The sequence below is a fragment of the Parambassis ranga genome, chromosome 21 (assembly GCF_900634625.1).
Source record: "Parambassis ranga chromosome 21, fParRan2.1, whole genome shotgun sequence".
NCBI classification, from domain to species: Eukaryota; Metazoa; Chordata; class Actinopteri; family Ambassidae; genus Parambassis; species Parambassis ranga.
The window spans coordinates 16,681,642-16,703,024 of NC_041041.1; the positions used below are offsets into that span (position 1 = coordinate 16,681,642).

A 21,383-nucleotide genomic window follows, 5' to 3' on the forward strand; every position below is an offset into this window, starting at 1 on the left:
AGTCTGCATCAGATTTGTAATATAATAAAGATTATAGTTAGAGAAGAAGATAAACACCAAGTGGTTCGTGTGGGCACTTGGACCGAAGCTCATCCATCATTCCTTTGTGCTTTGATAATATCCCAATAAGTCTGTATGGACCCGCACTCTGGCACTCTCCAACATCACGGACGCAGGGAGGCCTTCTGTTACTTGTTACGCCCCACAAATCGAATTTGCACACTGAATAGTTCTGCTGGGATGTGCCAGATGCAAAGATCTGGATAAACATAAAAGCACTCAGGGCAGCCGTGTGTTTATATGCCAGCCGAGTGAGCCGGGGAAAGTTTTTCAGCGCTCGGCCCCACGCGCTTTTCCACGGTGGAAACCTGCACAGCAATCACTGCCCTGCCTGAAGTGAAGCTGGAATGTGCTTCTCCCCGTTTGATTTTCCTGCATTAAGTTTGAGGTTTATATACATAAACACAGCAGAGTCTGTTTACCCAAATAAAGAATCAATTCATCATTTATTGCGCCGGTCACGTCATTAGTGGGGTTATTAACATATTCAGACCTGGGAGACTGACATCAGTTACATAACGCAGCCCTGTCTGGAGTGTGTCGAAGGCCAGCGGATAGCTCGGTGCACATGAACACTGTCCTGCAAGCTGGAGACGTCTGACATGAGCTTTTGTCTGCAGGAAATAGGCCCTTGTTTAATGCTGTTAACAGAAGCATGTATGGAATGCAACAACACAATTATCCTTTATTATATTACACTCATTTGAATACTCCAGATAGCATCAACACACACTCTCACCAGGCCTCCTCCCCACGCACCACGGGGCCCGGACAAAGGCTTTGTGTAGGTTTTCATCTAAATTCAGAAGCAGCTGCTTACATTGCATGTAGTTTATGGGTTGTTTCCATGCTTGATTCAAATGCACAAGGGGTCCTTTCTTACTGAAGATCTCATCTAGTAACACCTTGAAAATTGTTGACGTCCTTATACATGACTTCTCTTTATAGCAAAAATAGCTATACAGTGAATTACCTGAAATTGGTGGGAATGCCTCAGATCTGTGTGTGTGTGTGTGTGTGTGTACATTGCTTGTCCATCCAAAAGTCTGTGTATTACTGAAGCTATATAGAATTCACAGTCAATAGTTGGACTGGACATTTTTAGACCATAAACATACTGTAACTTATATTTCAGAGAATGTCTTATCTCTTCTGTCTCTTCTATCTTATGTTTTTTGTGCCTTTAGCATCATTACACAGTGGTTTCCCACTACTTGTGTGTGTGGCTAGCCCACTGATAGTGCTCACCTGCACCCTGTCTTTAGATAAATATTCTTTGTGGTTTTTGGGAGATCTTGACACCGACAGCTTTACCAGACTACAATAGTGCAAAGTTCCTCTGCAGCATCAAGTAAGGAAGCAGCTACTTAGCATGAGAGAGAATGTGAGCTATTCTGATGTGTGCAGACTACCTACTTTCTCAGTCTAACCTTTTTCATCATCTTTTATTACACTGGCGACATTGACTAATTTCTCATTGATGTTGTCTCAAACATTATTTACTCACAAATAAAATGAATTTTATTGGACATGACTTTTAGCTGAATGTCAGTTTTGGATATTTAGAAGTCAGACATTTTTGATCAGACCAAATAACAGATTATCTGATGGCCAAATCAGGAAATGAATGGTCGCTCAGTCAAAAAACAGCTAGAGAATGAATGGTGCTCTACCTGTATCATTGTTGATACATATGGCTTACAAAACTGGCACCACCGGCATCATATATGTGCCAATATGAAAGTGAAAATGTATTACTAGGCTAATCCAGAGGGGGCAAAGTAGTGCAGAGTGAGCTGACCTGGCAGGGTGATGCCTAGATATGAGATTGCACCTACCTTTTACTCAAAGTGACAACTCCCTTAATTGTGCATAATGCTAATCCTCAAATATATGAGATACTTAACGATTCACCCGTTGTCTTGCTCACCTTTACTCCAGTACAGTCCTGCTGTTGCCCCATACACTAATAATACAGTTTAAGTACACACCTGTACTAACCGCAGAACGAGACGTCAATCTATCACTGTGTGTTCACGCCCACGCAGTCCTGAGGAGAAGTCTACTCCGACAATAAGTGAAAGCACCTGTGTGTGCAGCGCTGGACTGTGGAGTGCAGTGTGCTTTAAATGTCTATAAAGACTAATATAGAACGCTGAGCACATAGCAGACATAAGGAAAGGTCTGCTTTACTTTAGACTGGCTTTGTGTGGTCAGATTTCTTCACATCAAGATAAGAACATTCAGTTAATTCTTTAACCGTGATGTTTACATGATGGAGCATGTAACAAGATATAACAACAACTTCTTTAAGGCGCATGTAAACATATTTAGTGACGGCTGACTGCAGGTGGATTAGCAGTCAACAGGGCAGAGCCAGTGTCAGGTGAAAACACTGACCAGGCCTGAGGAGCCGGGGCACCGTGAAGGAGCCAGGGCCCCACCGAGACAAGAACGACATGTCTTTGCGTGTGACTGATAAGGATGGAGGAGTATGGTGAGGGGGGGCGGCTGGTTTTTTTTGGAGGGTTAGAATAACTTGTAAAGGGGGTGATTTAATGCAGATGTAGATACTGTATCCTGTCAACTCCACACTCCAGCATGCCAGAGACACATTCCACGAGGATGCCATCATTTACGTCGGCTGTTGATACAGGACAGCGTGCTGTGACAGACAGCAGTCACCCAGAAACATTCATATTTCAAACTAATAATACATTTTCCCACGCATCTTCATGGGGTTATTATATGTCACATGTAACAAGCATGAATATGGGATTGTACTGATCAGTCAGTGCCTCTCTGTCTGTAAAATCAGTCTCTTTTCATATCAGCTGCTTCTGCTGCTATAAAGAGACTAAAACATGTAATCTGATCAAGGTCATTTCCTGTTTAGAAAAAACATTCCTTTATTCCAGATGGGAATAACAGCTATAAAACAGATTAAGAGCCTTAAATGACCCAAGGTGACTCATACTCACCTCAACTTTGTGAATCTAATTAGCCATCCTAATGTTCCAGTGGCAGTCATCAGTGGAGTTTGTATTTATATCATAGTATGTTTTCAAACCTTAACCAAAATGTCTTTCAAAAAAGCAGAGCAACTATATTTTTAAAGTACCAGTACCTGGATGTAATTTTATTTTTGCTTGTGGATAAAGAATGTGCTACAGTAACACAAAGCAGAGCCCAGACGCCTTGTGTTCCTGTGATGACACAATTAGTCTGGGATAAGGAGAGTGGCAGCCCAGTAGCAAAGATGAAAGGTGCTCTTTGAGGTCAACAGTTTTGATAACCTTCGAAATGTAAACTCTCAAAGCTAAAGCAGGCGCAACATAATAAAAGAGGGATAAGGGATGCAGGGCCACTGGAATAATAAAGCTGTCCAGTGCTATCAGTTGACCTGCAGATGAGACTGCTAACTAGTGAAAATTGAGTTTGAAGAGATTTTTCCCTGGTGAAAACCACAGAAGAGTGATAGCAAACTAGGAAGAAAGGGACAGAATGCAGACATGCACAGGAAGGAAGCATCAGCGGTGACATCCTGTTTGTCCTTTTTTTTTTCTCGAGGCACTTTATTTGGCCATTATCATTATACTCTTCCTGTTTATCAGACTCGGTCCTCATGCCCTCACTCTGAGCTCACAGAATGATTATGAAAACTGTGGGATGGTAATCGGATTACGCCTGTCGCTTGACAGGTCATGAGTTCTGTTGGAGCAGTCCCACCACTGGCTCACCAGTGCTGTGTACCTCAGACAACTTAAACATGATCTTACAGTGCAAAGGATCAAAGATTTATCAGTAATAATCTGTATCCCAGAGATCTGAAGTCATCAGTGTCTTTAACATATATTTAAATGTGGTTAATAAACAAACTGTATCATTTTATACCCACTGTATCATTATAATATTTCTGTGGTTTCACCGACTGTTGTTTGGAGCTGGTCTGGTTGTGTGCAGTGTTACTTGGCCTACAAAAAGGCTTCTGGGCACTGACAATGAGCCGGAACACTACATCTGTAGGATGCAACACCAAAACAATGAGCTGAGAGTAGCCAGAAGCAGCAGAGTGGGCTGTCTGTGGTCTGGACAAGGACTTAGGTATTTGTTCCAGTTGATGGCATACTGCTACGGTGTGTTATTGTGCTTTTGAATCAGATGTTACTGTTTAAACAACAGATAAAACCACAGACAGGCAAGTTTACCAGCTACTGTTTTTCCCTCCAACACTTAAACAATACAGTAGCCAACATCTTTCACCCTGCAGGTGACTCTTTGTGTCTGCTGTGACACCATTAATTGGCTGGTTTTGTCCTATTTTAAAACATTTTCCTCAACATATGTCTTCAACATATTGTAACAATGTCACAGTGTGATGTTCACTGTCCTGCTGTGGGTGTGAGGGATGCTGGCATCCAGGCTAAGATGCTACATCAAAAGAAAGCAGGACACCTACTGAAAGAGCCAGAAGTAGTGCCAGAGTAGCTGAATATTTTGATCCATGTTTACTGTAGAACATTAGGTCTATCCTATATGAAGAATAACTGCTCGCATGCAAAAAGGTGAACTTTTTCTGTTTTTACTTGTAACAAACTGTAATTCTCTTTTTGTTGTTTAGGTGTCTTCGTCCTGTGTTCCAGCGACAAACTATGAACTGGTAAGTACGATTTTTCTGTTTTAGTAATTGCTTCCATGCTGCATGTGCTCAGCAGGCATTATTGGGTCCTTCCTGGTGCAGAATTAGTGCAAACAGGGCTGGAAAGTAACAGCCTCTATCAGCTGCACCAACATGGCAGTTACCGTTGCAGATAATGGTTCATTATCTGGAGGCCCCTTGAGACAAACCTGTGTTTTGGGCCTATATAAATAAACCCAATGTTATTTGACTCAACCATTGTTTGGAGGTTGTTTTCCATGTTCTGATAAAAATTAATTTTTAAGGTTTTGGCATAAAATCAGAAATAATAGTGTAGATAGGAAAGGTAAATAAGAGCTGTGTCCTTGTATGTGTTATATCACAGCGCTGACTTTTGGCCCTCAGAATAACACGGAGCGAAGCGGGTCTTTGTCTGAGTATGAAGCGATTTTGCAAGGGCAATAAAAAAGACGCTTGCTCCGTTGCCTTATTTGGTATTGGCATAAGAAGCTGTGTTAGACTGGGACAGCATTTGCTCACTCGCTTCCTTGCATGTTGTGTATTTAAACTGTTTTGGGTGCTTGACAAACCAAAGCAAATATCCCCTGCACTTTTCTGTGCTCACAGAGAAAATATGCCTCAGAATGTCTTGTTTTTCTTTCATAAAAGCTGCAGTAATTAAACAAGAACATGTTATTATCCTCACAGATGCTTTTGCACTAGATGCTTTCTACATGAAGACATCTGTTTGAGATGTTCACAGGCACAAAGTGAGCTCTCTGGGCAGTGTTGAAAGTGCTGCTCTTGAGTTCTTTGGTTCCTGGAAAAAAACATGTGTCCTTTGGACACAGGCATTCACTGACTGACCTGATGTAAATATTCACTTCAGTTATTTACCCTGTAATGCTGATACACGTCTGCTGACCACTGTGTTTGTTTATGTGTCAATCAACTTTAAGCTGGCAATAGTATGTGAAAGCAGGTGGAAGAGAGGGGCGTTCAGGAGTTGTAAGATTTGTGGTTCGAGTCCTGGCCTGTCTAGAGTCAGATTCATTCCTGGGCATATTCAGTTACTTCTGAGGATATGGTGCTATAGGCAGGACTGACTGGTGCCATGCACAGTGTAATCAGAATCAGAATCAGAACCGTGTTTACTTACATGTAAGTGAAGAGGTTTCACATTACTAGGAATTTGCCATAGTGATCACTGAAGATGGAGTGTCTAGTGATTTTTGGTGTAATTATGTATTTATGATATAATAAGTGGAATAATGCTGAGCAAGTGTTGGAGATAAATGTGAACCTAATAGCAATATACACCCTTTGTGTTTTAACTTTTTAATCAGACAATAAGAAGAACATCTTGTTCAAATGTTGTTTAAATCACTATATATTTCTAGTGCAGAGATACTAATGACATTCATCCTGCCTTTCTCTCCTGCTTGCCAAAAGAAGTCCCCCCAGAGGCTTCTGTGTCTGCATTAAAGGTGCTGATTACCCTCATAAACACTGACGAGCTGAGGTGTAAAGCATTTGTTGACATATCTTTACTGTACCTCAGAGGAGAAAGTGGGAAAAAAACACTGCTGGAGCTATGTAAAATAATATTCGGGTCCAACCTTGTAGTAGCCTGGATACACAGCAACACAGGCGCTGACGGAATAAGATCCATCAGGACTAAATACAGACTGCACCTGCTGAGATCCAGCTTGCTTTTGCACTCGACAAAGCTTGTGTGTATCTGGGGTATGAGGTGTGTATTACACAGATGAGTAAACTGTTTCATTTGTCAGTACGGTGTGTGTCACCCCTCTGGTATATGACAGGAAGTGGATGATGCCGTTGTTGACGTGTGGACGTGTGAGTGTGCATGCCTGTGAACGCTGTGGCCCGAGGTGTGCTCTCCCTCAGCTCTCCTCAGCCCCTTGTTTGGTGAATTCCTTCACTCACAGCCAGAGACCAATATGATTTACTGCCTCACTCAGGTTCAGACAGATTACAACATTTGCCATAAATTAACTTAGTCAGAGAAAAATGCTGGAAAAAAAATTATTTTCTTTTCTAAATCCAGACATTCCATTCAGATGGATGAGCTACGACTGGATGAAATGCAACTTTATTACCAGACACGTCATGATGCTTCTGAATGAATGCTGATTAGCTGCAGGAGAAAATCATGCAGTGTTTCAAGAATATATGTTGCAGAAGTATGAAAGCGACATGGAAGGTGGTCCATGAGCGCCTCTTGGCTTTTAATAAAATAGGTTAGCTAATCAATAGGATCTAAGGGTAGTTTAGAAGGTGATGTAGGACCAGGAGTGGATGCATTTGGCCATTTTTTATGGAACTATAGTTATTGAAAATGTGATTTTCTGAGCACTTTATTGACGACTGATGAGCTGCAATGCACAGAACTGACAGAAATAATATGGTAGTGTTACATAAATCTCTGCTGCACCAGCATGTTCATGTTAAATTAGTATAATTATGAAATTAGTGGCTTCATAGTTGTGATTTAAATATAGTAATACACAGTTACTAACTCTAAAGACTGCATTTGGAGAAAATCGGGCCCACTGCTGTGAAAGTGATGCCAACTGGTAGGCTATTCATTGTAACTGATGATGTGTGCTTGTGAAATCTCATCCAACATGACATGAAGTCACTAACCCCCAACCAGACCCCACTTGGGTGGGGGGGTGCATGCCGTGCTGCAGAGCATGCTGGGAACATGCCTCAGTTATTCCCTCATGTGCAGCCACCACTGCCAAGAATGGGTTTTGATATTGCACAAAGCTTTAGGAGATGGAGAGAGAGGTTATGAGTTTGACGGCACATCAGATCCCCCCCCCCTCACTTGAAACACATACAAAGAATGCATGCTCTCACAAGCAAAGATATGCAATGCACACACTCAGTAAACCATAAACCACCAACACCTACGTCATCCAGCTACGTTTTTTTATAGTCCTGTGTAGTGGGGGAACAGGGCCAGGACATTGCTGAGTAATGAGTAACTGCAGGGCAAAGATGGTGTAGATGTGGTCCAATTAGCATTGTGTTTAGAACCACACATATTTCCCTGATGTGCCCTGTATTACGCTGTGTATACAAGCACCAGCCAGGCATCCTGCTACGAATTACAGAGTGATCCCATTTCCCTGTGAATGTAGGAATATACAATGTTTAATTTAATGTTGAACCGAGTGCCAGGCATCATTTGTTAGGGTTACATGTAGTCTATGATAATTCTGCATTGTCAAGTGTATTACATAGGGATGCAGTGTAAAGACGTCAGTTTTCTTCTCTGAAGCATCCAGGCTTTTAGTTTAGACGGAGGAAGTCTACGTTACTATATCTGCAGTATGTTTTGCTTCTTCTGTATAATATACCGTTGCATGTGCTTTGTTTCAAAGAAAGGCACAAAGATGTTAATAAAACACTTAGTTTGTGAATACACTTAATTCATATGGTTTACAGTTCTGAATTACAAGTAAACTGTGGCCTGTAAATTGCAGTTTTATGAAGTCATTCTACTTTAAGTTAGTCAAAATAATTCCAGCTCTATTCACACTGACCTATTATCATAAAGACTTGTCTGCACGCTAAGCAGTAATTTACCCTCGCCAGTGTTAGAATGAAGACACATCAGTTCAGACAGTGGTCACCCCTCGCCTCATTTAGTCATGCCAGGCTTTCTCAGCTGAGTAACTGCTGGCTATCAGATGCCAACATCCTCCTCTTTTTTCCATCAGCATTTGCGGTTTGCTATGCCTGGATCAGTTGTTTCTACTAATAAACAGCGCAGCAGTTAACTTGGAAGAGGGATGAGGTTTGTCCCACTTTCAGGCAGGCTCTGCCTTAGTAATATATTTCTCATCTGCCCAAACAAGCGTCTCAGCAAGAACTGACTGTGAACCAGCAGGCAGAAAAGCAGGGCATCCCTTCTCAGGCGGCCATCATTAGTGCAGCTCTGTGGTATTTCAAGATGTAAGGTCCATGCAGAGCATGACACTGTTATACAAACAGTGTCATACTGTCCTATAAACAGTATGCATACTGTAATCCTTAAAACAAGTGTTCATCATCCTAAACAAGTAGCTGCTCTGACCTGGCAAATATGACATGGTACAGATATTCACTCATTCACCGAGAGATGAACTGACGAACTGATATATTTTACTGGTCACTAGGGGGCAGCAGGCACATCCATCCATCCATCCATCCATTCATCCATCCATTCTTTTCACTTGCTTTATCCTGCAACAGCAACAATTTGCTGCTAAATACTACTCAATTATAAAAGTACCAAAATAGCACAGCTGAACAATTAGCCAGATGTTGTCGTGCAGCGCCGTAGATCCAGCTGATAATTCTCTTTGTTCACTTTTTTATGATTTTGTTTTGACAATGTGTGGTGGCCATGAGACCTTAATTTTTTTGTAGTATTTGCAGCGCGTGTGTTGTCAATTTGATGAAGATATTTTCCTAATTTTCTGGTGTTTCCTCTTTTTCCTAGGTTGGGTTAAGCTCTCTTGGCCATTGTGTTTATTATTTGCAACGTGCTGATAGTTACAACTCCGTCGCTAGTAGCGATTTATTATCTGATACATTCCGGAAAACACTTACCAGAAAATATGAACACTTAGCTACACAACCGGATAAGGATGTTTCTGTGTTCCTACTATACAGAAACATGTGGTGATGTAAAAAAAACAAAAAACACTAACAGGTGCATTAATGTTTGTGTGCACATACATTTGATCGATTAGACCCTTTCATCACACACACACACCCTGAAGGAGTAAAAATACTTGGCACATGCCTTCAGAGACTCCCCCTCTCTCACATGTTGGAAAGAGCTTTCGGTTACATAACAGAGTGAGCGGCCGTATCAGTAGGAGCAGGGACGGGCGGGGTGAGAAACACAAAGATGTCAGGGGTGTTTTAGGGTCACAGCGTGCTCGAGGGTTTTTCCCACAGCGAGGACCGGCTACTTTCCTCTCCCTCTGGTCCTAAGGGATTCATGGCATGTTAGGAGACTGTAACCCCCCAAGGGGAGGTGGAACAGAGAATAAGCATACACACTTCAAATCCTAACCCTGGACACACAGGGGCCTGCAAAGCCCCTCCTTACTTGGCTCCGTGTTTACATTTCTGGTACATGGCTGTGTGAAAGCTGCAGATGAAGGAGCTCGGAGCATGAGAGAGGAACAGCTGTGTGTCGTTGCTGGTGTGATAGTGAGACAGATGAAAGTTATAACTTCATATTACTGTTTTAATATAATATTAACTTGTTAGGAAGATGTGTCCCATTGTACTTGTGCCTGTGACTGTGAGTGTGTGACCAGTGGGAATGATACATGTAAATACAGTCAACCCTCATCTTTTTTACAAATATGAATTGGATATGAGACGACTGAAGCAGGTTTGCCTTTTTAGGCAGCTGCTACAGTGGGGGAAAAGTTTTTTTAAACTCTTGCCAAACAGCTGTGCTCTTACTTTGAAATCAAACAGTCTGCACCTGCTTGTGGTACTGACACTGACAGAATGAGCATACTTTAGCATCTGAAGCAGCTGAGTTAGAGAATTATTTTGTCCCCAGGTGAGCCATCATTGTGTCAACCAGCACCCAGGCCTGCAGTGTGACCTTATTCCCACTAGAAGGCGCTTTTGGACATGACAGATAGACGCCCTGTCCAGTGTCTTATCTGTCAGCAATGTAGGCCTAGAGTAATAGAACATATCTGAAAATTAAAAAGGATTTTGACTCGGTTGTTACTTTTATAATGGTTGTATAATGGTAATAATGTATTTTTATTTCTATATTGTCTTTCATTCTGTTAAAATGAGACCATCTGACAGCAGTCTAGTGTATCATAGATTGAAGTTACATATTTAACTTTTCATCTTATTGGGAAAAAAACAACAAATGCATAATTTCTCCTTCAAGTTAAATCCATGTTTGTGTATCACTGTGGGCTTTGCAGCAGCTTAGTGGAAGCACAAGCAAATCTAAGGCTGCTAATCTCTGTGTGGGCTGTTGTCCAGAGTGCAGTGTAAACATCAGAGTGGAGCTATAGCCACACTGCAGTCAGTACAGATGGTGTGTGATTGTCAAAGTTTCCAAAGAAAGCTAAAAAAGAAAAGGCCATCTGAGAAGGGTGAGGTAGGGGTGTGGAGAGGAAAGGGTGAGGGGCACTCTGCACACACCCTCAGTCTGACTCACACAAACACACATGTATAGACACAGGGACTGAACTAAATACAGCATGTGAGATCAGTGACAGAACAGTCACCCAAGCACCTGAAATACATGAATACAGTATACAAAAGCAATTTAATACATTGTACTGGAAGGAGCAGTTCTAGGTATGTTTTCTGTCAGTTTGTCGGTTTATTGCATGCTGAGCTCATGGAATGAATGTAAACACTGAATCATTCCAACACTCACAATACTCCATACTGTCTGTTTCCTTTCACCCTGTCTCTCCTTGTCTCACACCCACACTCACACACCCAAAGTGGTGATTTTAACCACACTTCTGTCCACACTGCGCTGGCTGGGCCGGTCTAAATGGGCTGTGTCTCGAGCTCTAAAGATGCACAGCTGTATATTTAGACCTGGGTCATTTCCCCAAGAGGCTCTCGCTCTCTGGCTACATTTAACCACGCCGCTCAAGGGAGGAAACTCCCAGCTTGCGAGCTACCTCTACTTTCCTTAAAGGAGTGAGCTATAATTTGGTAAATTGGTCAAAGGAGCCACTGTGCTCATGTGAAAGAAAGCACATGGCATGGTGATGGCGTAGATAAAGAGCTGTGGGTGAGAGTAACACTCCAATGTGCTGTACTCCAAGGAGACACGTGGCTGTGTCGATGGTTGTGCGTTTGCGTGACAGATTTTACAAGGACAGATGAGCATGGGTAACAAAGCTAACAGCTGCTAAACTCAGACCTACTGCAGCTAATTAATGCTGGTCTGTGAATAAGGTGTGTATTGTGTATGGTGGAACTGAGAGGTTGTTAAATGGGATATATTAAGCAAACTCCTCTTTATTATTTAAACACAATTATGTGTGCTTAGTGTGTCTAAGCTGCACAAACTATGAGAAACTGTGAATGTGTTTGGAATAAGTGAATCAGGTTTTGATGCTGGAATATGCCCCATCCCCAGCTGGTTAAAGTGTATTTTAGACTTTGTTTTTTCAGTACCAGTCATTTTTGTTGGAATGACGTGTTGGATACACAGGCGGGTAGAATGTTTGAATGTGTTGGGCCGGAAAATAAAAAGAACATTGTTGGACTTACATGAACTTGTTCAAAATGTGTATAAGAGAAATCGTGATATCTTTTGTAGTTCTGACATGATGAATGATCTAACAGAACTTTAACAAACTCTGTTTTAGCCATCTGCAAACCAACATGTGGGCAAACTGTAAAATCGTGGCCCAGAATGTCCATTGTAAACATTAATCACAGTGCACAGAATGACTTCCTTTGACCTAAAGAACTCACTTCAGTGTTGTTATGACGATATAACTTTATAGACCGTTTTGTGGTCATTCCTTTTAATGTGTGGAGGTAGGGAAAGAACCCGCCTACAGTTTCTTTTATTCTGGTTGTTGCTTTGGTGTGTTCATTCTGATCAGAGTGTTTTGGAATTGATGGACAAACATGTGTGCTCGTGTTTCTTAAAATACTAAGTGTGCAGTACATCAGATAATGAATGTAATCGTGGCAGTACGCAGCTCACAGCATCTGATTTTGAACATTGTTTTTCATTTAAGCAACTATGCTTTTAGTCTGTTTTGTTTGAGACTATAATGCTGCCACATTGGGAGATCAACAGCCTGTATTTAGCCCTCTTATGAAAAAAAATCCAACATGATGCTCAGCTGACTTGGCTCTAAATGACGACATGGCTCGAGGGAGGGATGTGCCAAGCAGTCAGAAAATCTGAACATCCAGTGTTTACTCAATTGAGAGTTCAACTAGAAAGCTTCAGAAAAACAGCCCACACTATATTTCATTTCTGTGAAGCATAATCAGAAGCTTGCATTCTTACTGCTGACATATTGTGAGGTTTGTCTTTGCAGGTGCTGCAAAGCTCTTGGCCACACATCAGTGGTTTTTCTTCTTACTCCTCAATCTTTTTTCATAAGGTTAATTTATGATTATCCTCCTGCAGTCTGCTGTGGTTGTGCGGCTGACATTTGCTATTGGGCCACAGTACATTCATGCAGTTTTCAGAAGAGGGGATGCTCACTGTGAGGAGGGGCTGCATGATTCAGGATATATGAGAATTCAGTTCTTCCTCGTATGACTCAGGATTGTGATTTGCATCACTGTCAACCACATTTCCTTTAATGACACACACTGTCTCATTGTGGCTTTGCAATTACTGCATTTTCTTTACCTTTAAGAATCAGGTTAACCATGACTGAAGGAAGCATCACATCCAGTTTAATGGGTTGATGGAAAAAAATGTCCACTGATACAAATATGGCATAATAAATATATAGTGCCACCTTGCCTTGTGGAAATATAGGACACCAAAGGTCATCAACACTAGTAACACTGTTACCAAACCATGGAGAGGAGGAGGGGTGGGAGGTGCAGGTTCACCTAGGCTAAACAACATGGTTCATGCCTTTGCTCTCTGTAGCACTGGTTATGATACCATTATTATCTAGTACAAACTGTAGCTAATTAGCAGCTAGCTTTCACACTACAAACACCTTACAACCACAGTACTTCCCACAATGCTTAGGCAAGCTTGTATTACATGACGGCACATCAGCTTGATGCCTAACAAAGATATTCTTGTGTTCAAAGCGCATATTTGTTTAATTGACTCAATGGCTCCCTTATGGGGCAGTTGGATGTGCAGTGTTAAATCTAAATTAGCACTGAACCACAGCACTGCTTGCAACAGTTGCAAATGGTCTGTGGCACGCCATAGTAACTTGAACTAGATGCAGGAGTTTAGCATGGATTAGGATCCATCCTGTAAGTGAAGTCCGCTGTGTAAAGATTTTTTGGCTTCTTAAATGATGCAAGCAGTCTTTTATTGTGACCACATCAGTACTTGCTTAATGTTTTCCTGTGGGGTTGATTTTATTGTGTCAGCTTGTGAATGCAGCCTGTCTGATGTTATACTGTTTGGGATGTCAGAGATTCCCCAACTGATCCTAAACGTACCACAAACTTAATGAGTGGCCTGTCCCTCAGCTTTGACATCGACCTCTTGACCTTCACGGTGATGCTGCAAACAGCTGGAGCAGATGATGTAAACACAGTCTGTTCCTGGCTTTATTGTGCGCAGCCTGCAAAAATAGTCTCAAAGAAAAAAAAGAAAAAAAAGGTTTTTCTGCTAATAATAAAAGTTTCATTACAGTCATGTGTCCTGCAAGAAACTGCAAAGACTTCCTCTGTGAGACATTTTGCTGATACACAACTTCCCAGGCTCTCACATGCTCTCTGAGTGAGCTGCCCAGAGTCATCACACACATGGACACGAACCAGCCATCTGGCTGCAATTGGGCGAGGAGGAAACGCACATGCTAGAATATATCATTGTGAGAATTGTTTGTGTCCCTGCGCATTTTTCTGGGTATACATACAATAGACGCTATTTGTGTGAAAATGCCTGCGGCTGCATTGGCCTTGGGGCAAATCCGCAGTCTGCGTTTAGAGCCTCAAACATCAGCCTGCTGTTTCCTTTTCCTTTATTCCTAGAGGAAGCTCTGTCCGTCAACAACAGCACACAGTTAAAGATCATTCTGTCAGACACAATGACATTGAATGGCAGATATTGGTAATTCAATCCCTTTTTTCTTAGCTTTCAGCTGTTTCTTGCTGTAGGTTGATATGTGGAGCAGAGTGCAGATGATTCTAAGGTCTTGCTCTCTCCCTGGTTGGTGGTTTAGTCTGGGCGTTTGGAGGCTGTATTCTGGGGCCTGCACAGTCAGACTATAATTTTCCCCTTGCATTTATTGTTTATATTCCACTGACTCCATCTGCAGAAGCAGAGCATCATCTTTAGTGTCACAGCCCAGCTCCCTGTGTGGTTCTCCCTAAGCAGGATTACACCATAATGTGCTGCATTACCAATCAATATTTTAATGGGATAACTCTCTATTATTTAGAAGATAATGTGGTGGGTTTATTACAGTCACAACGTCCCAAGCCAGCAATATTACTTTAGATTGTGTGTAACCACAGCCTGTGCCATAGAGCTCCTATTGTACAAAACCTGTAAAAACGAGTGTCACTGAATTGGGCCACATTGCTCGAATAATGTACAATGTACTGTTCACTCTGTCAGCATGCAGCATTTATCTTTTAGGGATTTATATATCTTCAAAAAATACAAGGGTCTGGGTGCAGAACCTGCTCCTCAATGTGTCACTGTATAATTTTGCAGCAGAAATTACTCCAGCTCTTTCACTATTACTATTATTTTGCACAATTTAAAGATGTTCATGAGAGGCTGAGAGGTGTCCTACTCACCAAGTGTGTCCTTGTAAAAGACTCTTTGATCCTCAGCTCAGTTTGTCTGGATATTTTTGGAGCATTTCCTCCTTTTTGTGAAGCTTTTTTTAAGTTCAACAAAGTTAGAAGGGCTTTGTTATATGGAATAAACAAATATATATAATCTAACAGTAAAAAAACTAGAACAGAAATCCCAGTTCAAACTTTGTTAAACTTATTTCTTCTCAGTGTTTAGGTTTGCCCAAAGTCAATATACAGTATGTACATCACTGCAGCTTAAAGATCTGCCTCTTTGCTGCTGGTCAGCTTGGGTGGATGGTTCATTTAATATACTACAAAGATGTACTATATGTAAAGTCTACTTGCAGAAATGGTGCCACTTTGCATTGACTTTTTTCAGTGTAGACCTGACTGATTTTATGCTTGATTTAAGTAACATCTGCATGTGTCAGTGAGAGCTCACACAGGTTCATGCTCTGATCTTGGCTTCTGCTGTTCTCCATACCCCCAACCCTGCCTCTCCTTCTGTCTTGTTGTGTAGTTGTTTTCTCAATATTCATTTTCCTTTTGTCTTTCTCTTGATGTCTCTCAGTGTCTCTCTTCCCTCTCCTGCTCTGTGCCTGCCTCTCTCTCTGTTCATATCTGTATATGGCTTTGAAAATAAGAGTTCCACGGCTGGACTCTCTGGTCTTGGCTAATGGAAGCAGACCTGTCTCTTTGTGTAAATATTTGCTCAGAGGGATTATAGATGGTCCCACGCATTCAAGGTGGAGTCCCACTCTGCTCCAAGCCACATTAGGGCAAAGAATGGGGCTGAGCGTAGCCTTGACAAGACATAAGATCAGATGATGTTACAACACAACATATTGTAATATGGTGTAATATCTCGAGAAATGAAATGTATTGGCAGGTTACTGATCTCAGCTTCTGTCTTGTTTCTGTGTTGTTTCAGGCGCCAAGCAGCGACCTCCCTCTCAAACATGTAGACACCATGGTGAGTTTCAACAGACCTTTTCTTTTTTTACGTTACTCACTGTTTGCTTGGAGTACTGAAGTGTAGGAGCTGATGAATCTGCCTGCATAACACAGGCTGACAGCTTAGATGTGTTTAGTACTAATTATGAGTAGATGGAGGCGTCCCAGGTGGCATGGAAGACCGCACTGGGCTTATTCTACATAAAACACTGCAGAGTCAGTCAGTGTTCACACATCTTATACCAGATAATGGCTGACTGTCTTATCTGAAAACAGTATAAAACATTTAAACATATTATTAGGGAGTTCATGGCTGGGGGTTGAGCCAGATAGCTTTACAGATCAGCTGATGCTACTTTGTTTTTGGAGGCACATTTGATTGTTTTTTCAATGAGTGCCATTTTAAATCTTTTATTTGTCACCTTCTCTGTGTGCACACTCATGCAGCAGCTTAAAGATCAGGGCCAGCTGGGTCAGTATCTACCCAGTATCACAAACTTCAAACAATCCAGACCATAATCACTCATCTCTGGTTTACATTCTGCAAAAACAATTAAAAAAACAATTTGTGAGTAAAGTTTGGGAATCATTGATGTTATAGCATATAAAATGTCAAGGTGTGGATAAAATTGGGTAATTGCAACATTTCACTTGTAGTTTTGGAAGTGTGCTTTATAATAAAAAGACAAACATGTTCAACAGGTGAACTCCAGGGCCCTTATTGACCAACCCTATTCTGTTGTTATTTACTAGGCTGCAGTAACAGTTATTACCAACGCAATAAGTCAACTACATATGCTGTGAGAATAATGCAGCTTGTTACACAGATACAATTCCCCCTTTTTTAAAAGTTGATATCTTAGATCTCCTGAAAGTGGAGCTACAGCAGATATTATGTCATCACTGTCAAGATGGTGACCATCTTACCTTGGGGAATAGTTGATAGTCTGAGGGAAGCCCCCACCACTGTGGACTAACAGGCTGAAGTGTTATCATGGTGGACTCCTCCTCTCTTCTCTCCTCTTGTCAAACACTGAAAATCTCCCTGATGACTGTCTGGGATCTGTGCAGTAGGACTCTCTATAACTCTTTTCCAGTCAATCTGTAGTCTGCACTCATTTTATGTTTCAGAAAAAGCTGTCAATGACTGTGGACCGCACTGATTTGACTTTCTTGGTGGTAGTGGTGAAGTCATTTAGAATCTGATGAAAAATTATGAAAAATGTACAGAATGCGTTTCATATCTGGCCCAGCCATCTTAGTCATTTCGAGTTTGTTGTCAATAATAGCATGGACACATTCCTCTGAGATACCCAGCTCTATAGCAATATACTAGTGTGCAATCTATCAAGACCATGCCCAAAATCAATGGACAAAGATCATTTTCCAGGTGCTCGCTGCAACATGTGAAGCCAGCATCCCTCTTCTTCACTGTGCTCAAGTGTTGACAACATGTCCTTGTGAACCTCTCTGGATCATGAGCTCTTGAGGTTGAGGTAGTTACAAACTTTATCCTTTATATTGCTGTTTTAAGTCTCCGATTGATGGCCCTAAAATACTTCTTACTACCAATAAATTCAAAGTAATGATGCCCTCCATATGTGCATGTTTGGACAACACACACAAAATTAGAGTATATGTGTTTGCTTTGGACTTTGGGCACTATTTGTCTGTGACACAACTTCCTGTGAGTTGTATTTTGTCTGAGAAAGGAAGGATCAAGTAACCAATTTAGAGTTACCACCCAAAGCCAAGTGCCCACTTTCCCCACAAGAACCAAAAATAAACACAAATACACCAGCATGCCTTCTTTGTGTGTGTGTGTGTGTGCGGCTGCTTTTATTGGCATTTCCTATGTTATCCCTTGGGTTTGTTCTACAGTACAGTTGCCTGGGCTTGTGATCTTTATATGATCACATGTCTGCATGTATTGAAGTATGAGAGCAGCTGCTGCTGTCTGGTCATGGGCATTATTACTGAGGTTACACTGCAATGGCTGGCGGATGTGTGGCCATGCCTCATCGCCTCAGAGCATCAAAAAGATTCGTCTTATGACTACATGAGCTTCTCTCGCTTCACCTTGTCAGTTTCTGCCTCAGCTGCTTTGGTCTGCTTCTTTTTCTTTGCTCTTAATGAGTGCAGGCTTTATGTGTTAAAATAAAAATGTGCTTTTGTTTGAAAGCGACAGTTTTTTTGATTTGCACTTGGAGATTTACACACGAGTATATTTGAGTGGACATGACTAAAGACACGCAGTGGTAAGGAGCTCCAGTCAGCTGATCTGTGTGTGTTTATGTGTACAAACATGCATCACGTCCCACATGTTTGCCTAAAGAGACGGAAAGGGTTAGCAATGGCAATTTAGATCCGTACACAGATGAGAAAGAGACATGGGAGGGAAAAGTTGAATATGAGGGGGAGAGATAACATGATGGGAGGCAGAGAGGGAGGGGGAGGGTGGCAAACACAGAGAGAGAAAGAGAGAGAGCACAGAGCGGACAGAAGGACAAGACGAGGAGCGCTGTGGAGGAGTCTGGTCTGAGCAGTAGCCCACTGCAGGCAACTGCCCAAAATAGAGCCCTTGGGGTTTTTTTCTTCTTCTTCTTCTTCTTGTCCTCTGCTGTCAGTGAAAAGGGAGAGGTTTCACAAAGGAAACTTCACTGCCTGGCACAAAGCAGTGAGAGACGGAGGGAGCTATCCAGAGATGAACCGAGGAGGGTCTTTAAGAAGGCGTCTCTCCTCTCTGAGGGGGGCATGGCGATGGAGTACGGGCTACCTTTTCAGAAAGGTAGGACGCAGCGGACAGCCCGATGGATGGGTGGATGGATTTAGTGCCTCCTGTTGCTTCCTCTCCTCTTCTTGCGCGCTTTTTTTTTCTTTGTCACAGAAAACGTTTCTCTCACGGACTTTTACCAGCCCCCAACGTCTTTTACCCTCCCTCCCCTCCTTCACTCCCTTGCTCTTTCTCAGATGGTTAATTTGTATGGCCTGCTTGTAAAGTCAACCTTCCCAGATGGTTTTCATCTGGAAACAGGGCCTGCAGGACCCCCCACTCCAGCCCCACCTCCTTTTTTTACCTCACCCACTACCTTGCCTTACCACCCTCCCCCTCCCCCTCCTCCCTTTCCCATTTCAAGTTCTCAAAGGAGAGAAACAGGTCTGCAGATCCAGATTCTGTGGGGTTCAGCAGCTAACGTCTTTAATTCGGCTGTGTTGGGAAACTGATACGATTGATGTTTTCTGTCCTGCTGCTTCAGACCAGTTAAAACACGAGGCAATACTTAGCTTGTGTACAGTCCATTCATAGAGTTCTGCTGCTTTAACGAACACATCTTTCAGTTTTTCAGTGACAATAACATCAGTGTGACCACAGTGAAAGTTACTGTCTTATTACTGACCATGGCTTCACTGCAATGCTTTTATTTACCCAGATGGTTGTACTTTAACTTGAATCTCGTGGCTCATAAAATCCACTGTGCACAAATTTGGACTAATTTGAAGCAAAAACTATGAACTAACTGCACAATACAAACGACAGCTCCACAGAACGCTCCCACAGTCTCTAATTAAGACTTGTGTGTTTGCATGCTGGAGGATGTTTTGATCACCTCACAGCGAGCCTCTGAGAGAAGTTTGAGTTTTTCCTGATGCTGCAGGTCCCCCAGCACCACTCAGCACAAGTGTCTGTCACTGAACCCTGTCCTTGGGGCTGTTTCTTGCTCATTCATCTCTGTCCTCCTCTGGCGACTCGCTCCACTTTACAACATGCTGAAACGTTTAGGCCAAAGTCCAGACAGAAAAAGGGGGGATTTGCTCTGTGTCACCTCAGTTTGGCAACAGACTCATGTGAACATTTAGAATGCATAGTGGAGTATAGAATTTGTCAGATTAGACTGGCTGTACTACACTTTATCGTGGGATCAGTTTGAGCCCATGTGTGCTTGGCTTTGTTTCTTTGGACTAGACTGTTGTACTGTATAGTTCCACAATTAAATAGCCTTCCTGTAGCTAAACAAACAGAACAAGACATTATGAAGCTCAACATAATGTATGGTTTGAAAGTATTGTGATCTTATTGAGCTTTGAATTCTTGAATTCATTTTCTCATGTTGTGTCAGATGTGTTTACTGCATTGTGTTGTTGACATTGCCACATGCAGAGTGGTAAAACTGCACCTCATCAGTTTAGCTCATTATGATGAACTGGAAGCTGTGTGCAAAAATACGATTTTCGAGGTGTTAATATGTCCTTTCTATTCAATTTGCATCTGCCAGTTCAGTCTGAACTACACTCTGACTGTATAGAGTGTGATAACTACACTTCAGTCAGAGTGTAGTTACTAGATTTGTGTTTTTGGTGTATGTACATCCATCTGTCCTATTCTTCTGAACTCTGCCCTCGGACTCAAGGATGAACTTGTCGGTCAAAGATGAATGGTTGTTGTAACCTCACAAAACTTGTTTTTGGCTATAATTTATGCACTAATTATGACATTTCACTCAAAATTGTGACATGCTGAGGCATACAACGAACTTAGTCACCGATCTGGTGTTAGCAAAAACTTCTAAACATCACTTGGATGTTAATGTTTGGCACTTTGTGTGTGGGAAACGTGGCTCAGATTCATCATTTTGTGTAGGCAATATTAATATTAAGAACATCCCTCACAGACAGCTGTTAGCAGAGCCGAGCGTGCTGATGCTCATCCAGGAAGGTCAGTGGTGTGCTTGACGCTGACGGTCAGCCAGCCAATCTGATCTAATGGATGATGATGGATAACAGCCCCCTCCTGTGTACATGTGACCCAAACACTGCAGGGGAGTGAACAAGTCCATGCGCCCTCTGACCCTCTCCCGGGCTGGTCTGAGGGGGAGGCTGGGCATGCCAGGCATAGTGGAGCCAAACACCGTCAATCACCTTCAGCCGCACTTCCTCTGAACGGGCCCCTCTGCTTTGCTTTATGAGAGTGCCATGTGAAACCATGCTTTTGTTGTATTGCACAGCTCATCTACGGTGTGATACACACTTTGTAGTGTGTGTGAAAAGGAATGAAAATTATGCAAAACTCTATGCACATTGTACTGATTACAGCACAGGACTCTGCTCACACATGAGTTTACCTTCAGGCTGATTTTAGCGATATTAAGTGCTGCTATGTGATGTGGATCAAGTCAGGACAACTGTTGCTCTCAACAATAACAAGACTGAGCGTCAC

General features: G+C 42.1%; 1 protein-coding gene across 11 annotated transcripts in view; it reads left to right on the top strand.

Moving 5' to 3' along the window:
- The window catches only part of tns1b (tensin 1b), a 134,043-nt gene that overhangs the window by 73,273 nt on the left and 39,387 nt on the right, over positions 1-21,383 (top strand). For 10 of the 11 annotated variants that reach the window (XM_028393953.1, XM_028393962.1, XM_028393952.1 and 7 more), the window contains 2 exons: positions 4,682-4,720; positions 16,146-16,187. In XM_028393953.1, coding sequence (XP_028249754.1) covers positions 4,682-4,720; positions 16,146-16,187 — 81 coding nt within the window. Of the gene's footprint in view, positions 1-4,681; positions 4,721-16,145; positions 16,188-18,649; positions 18,957-21,383 lie in introns of those variants that run through there. The other variant, XM_028393961.1, reaches the window with a different exon arrangement.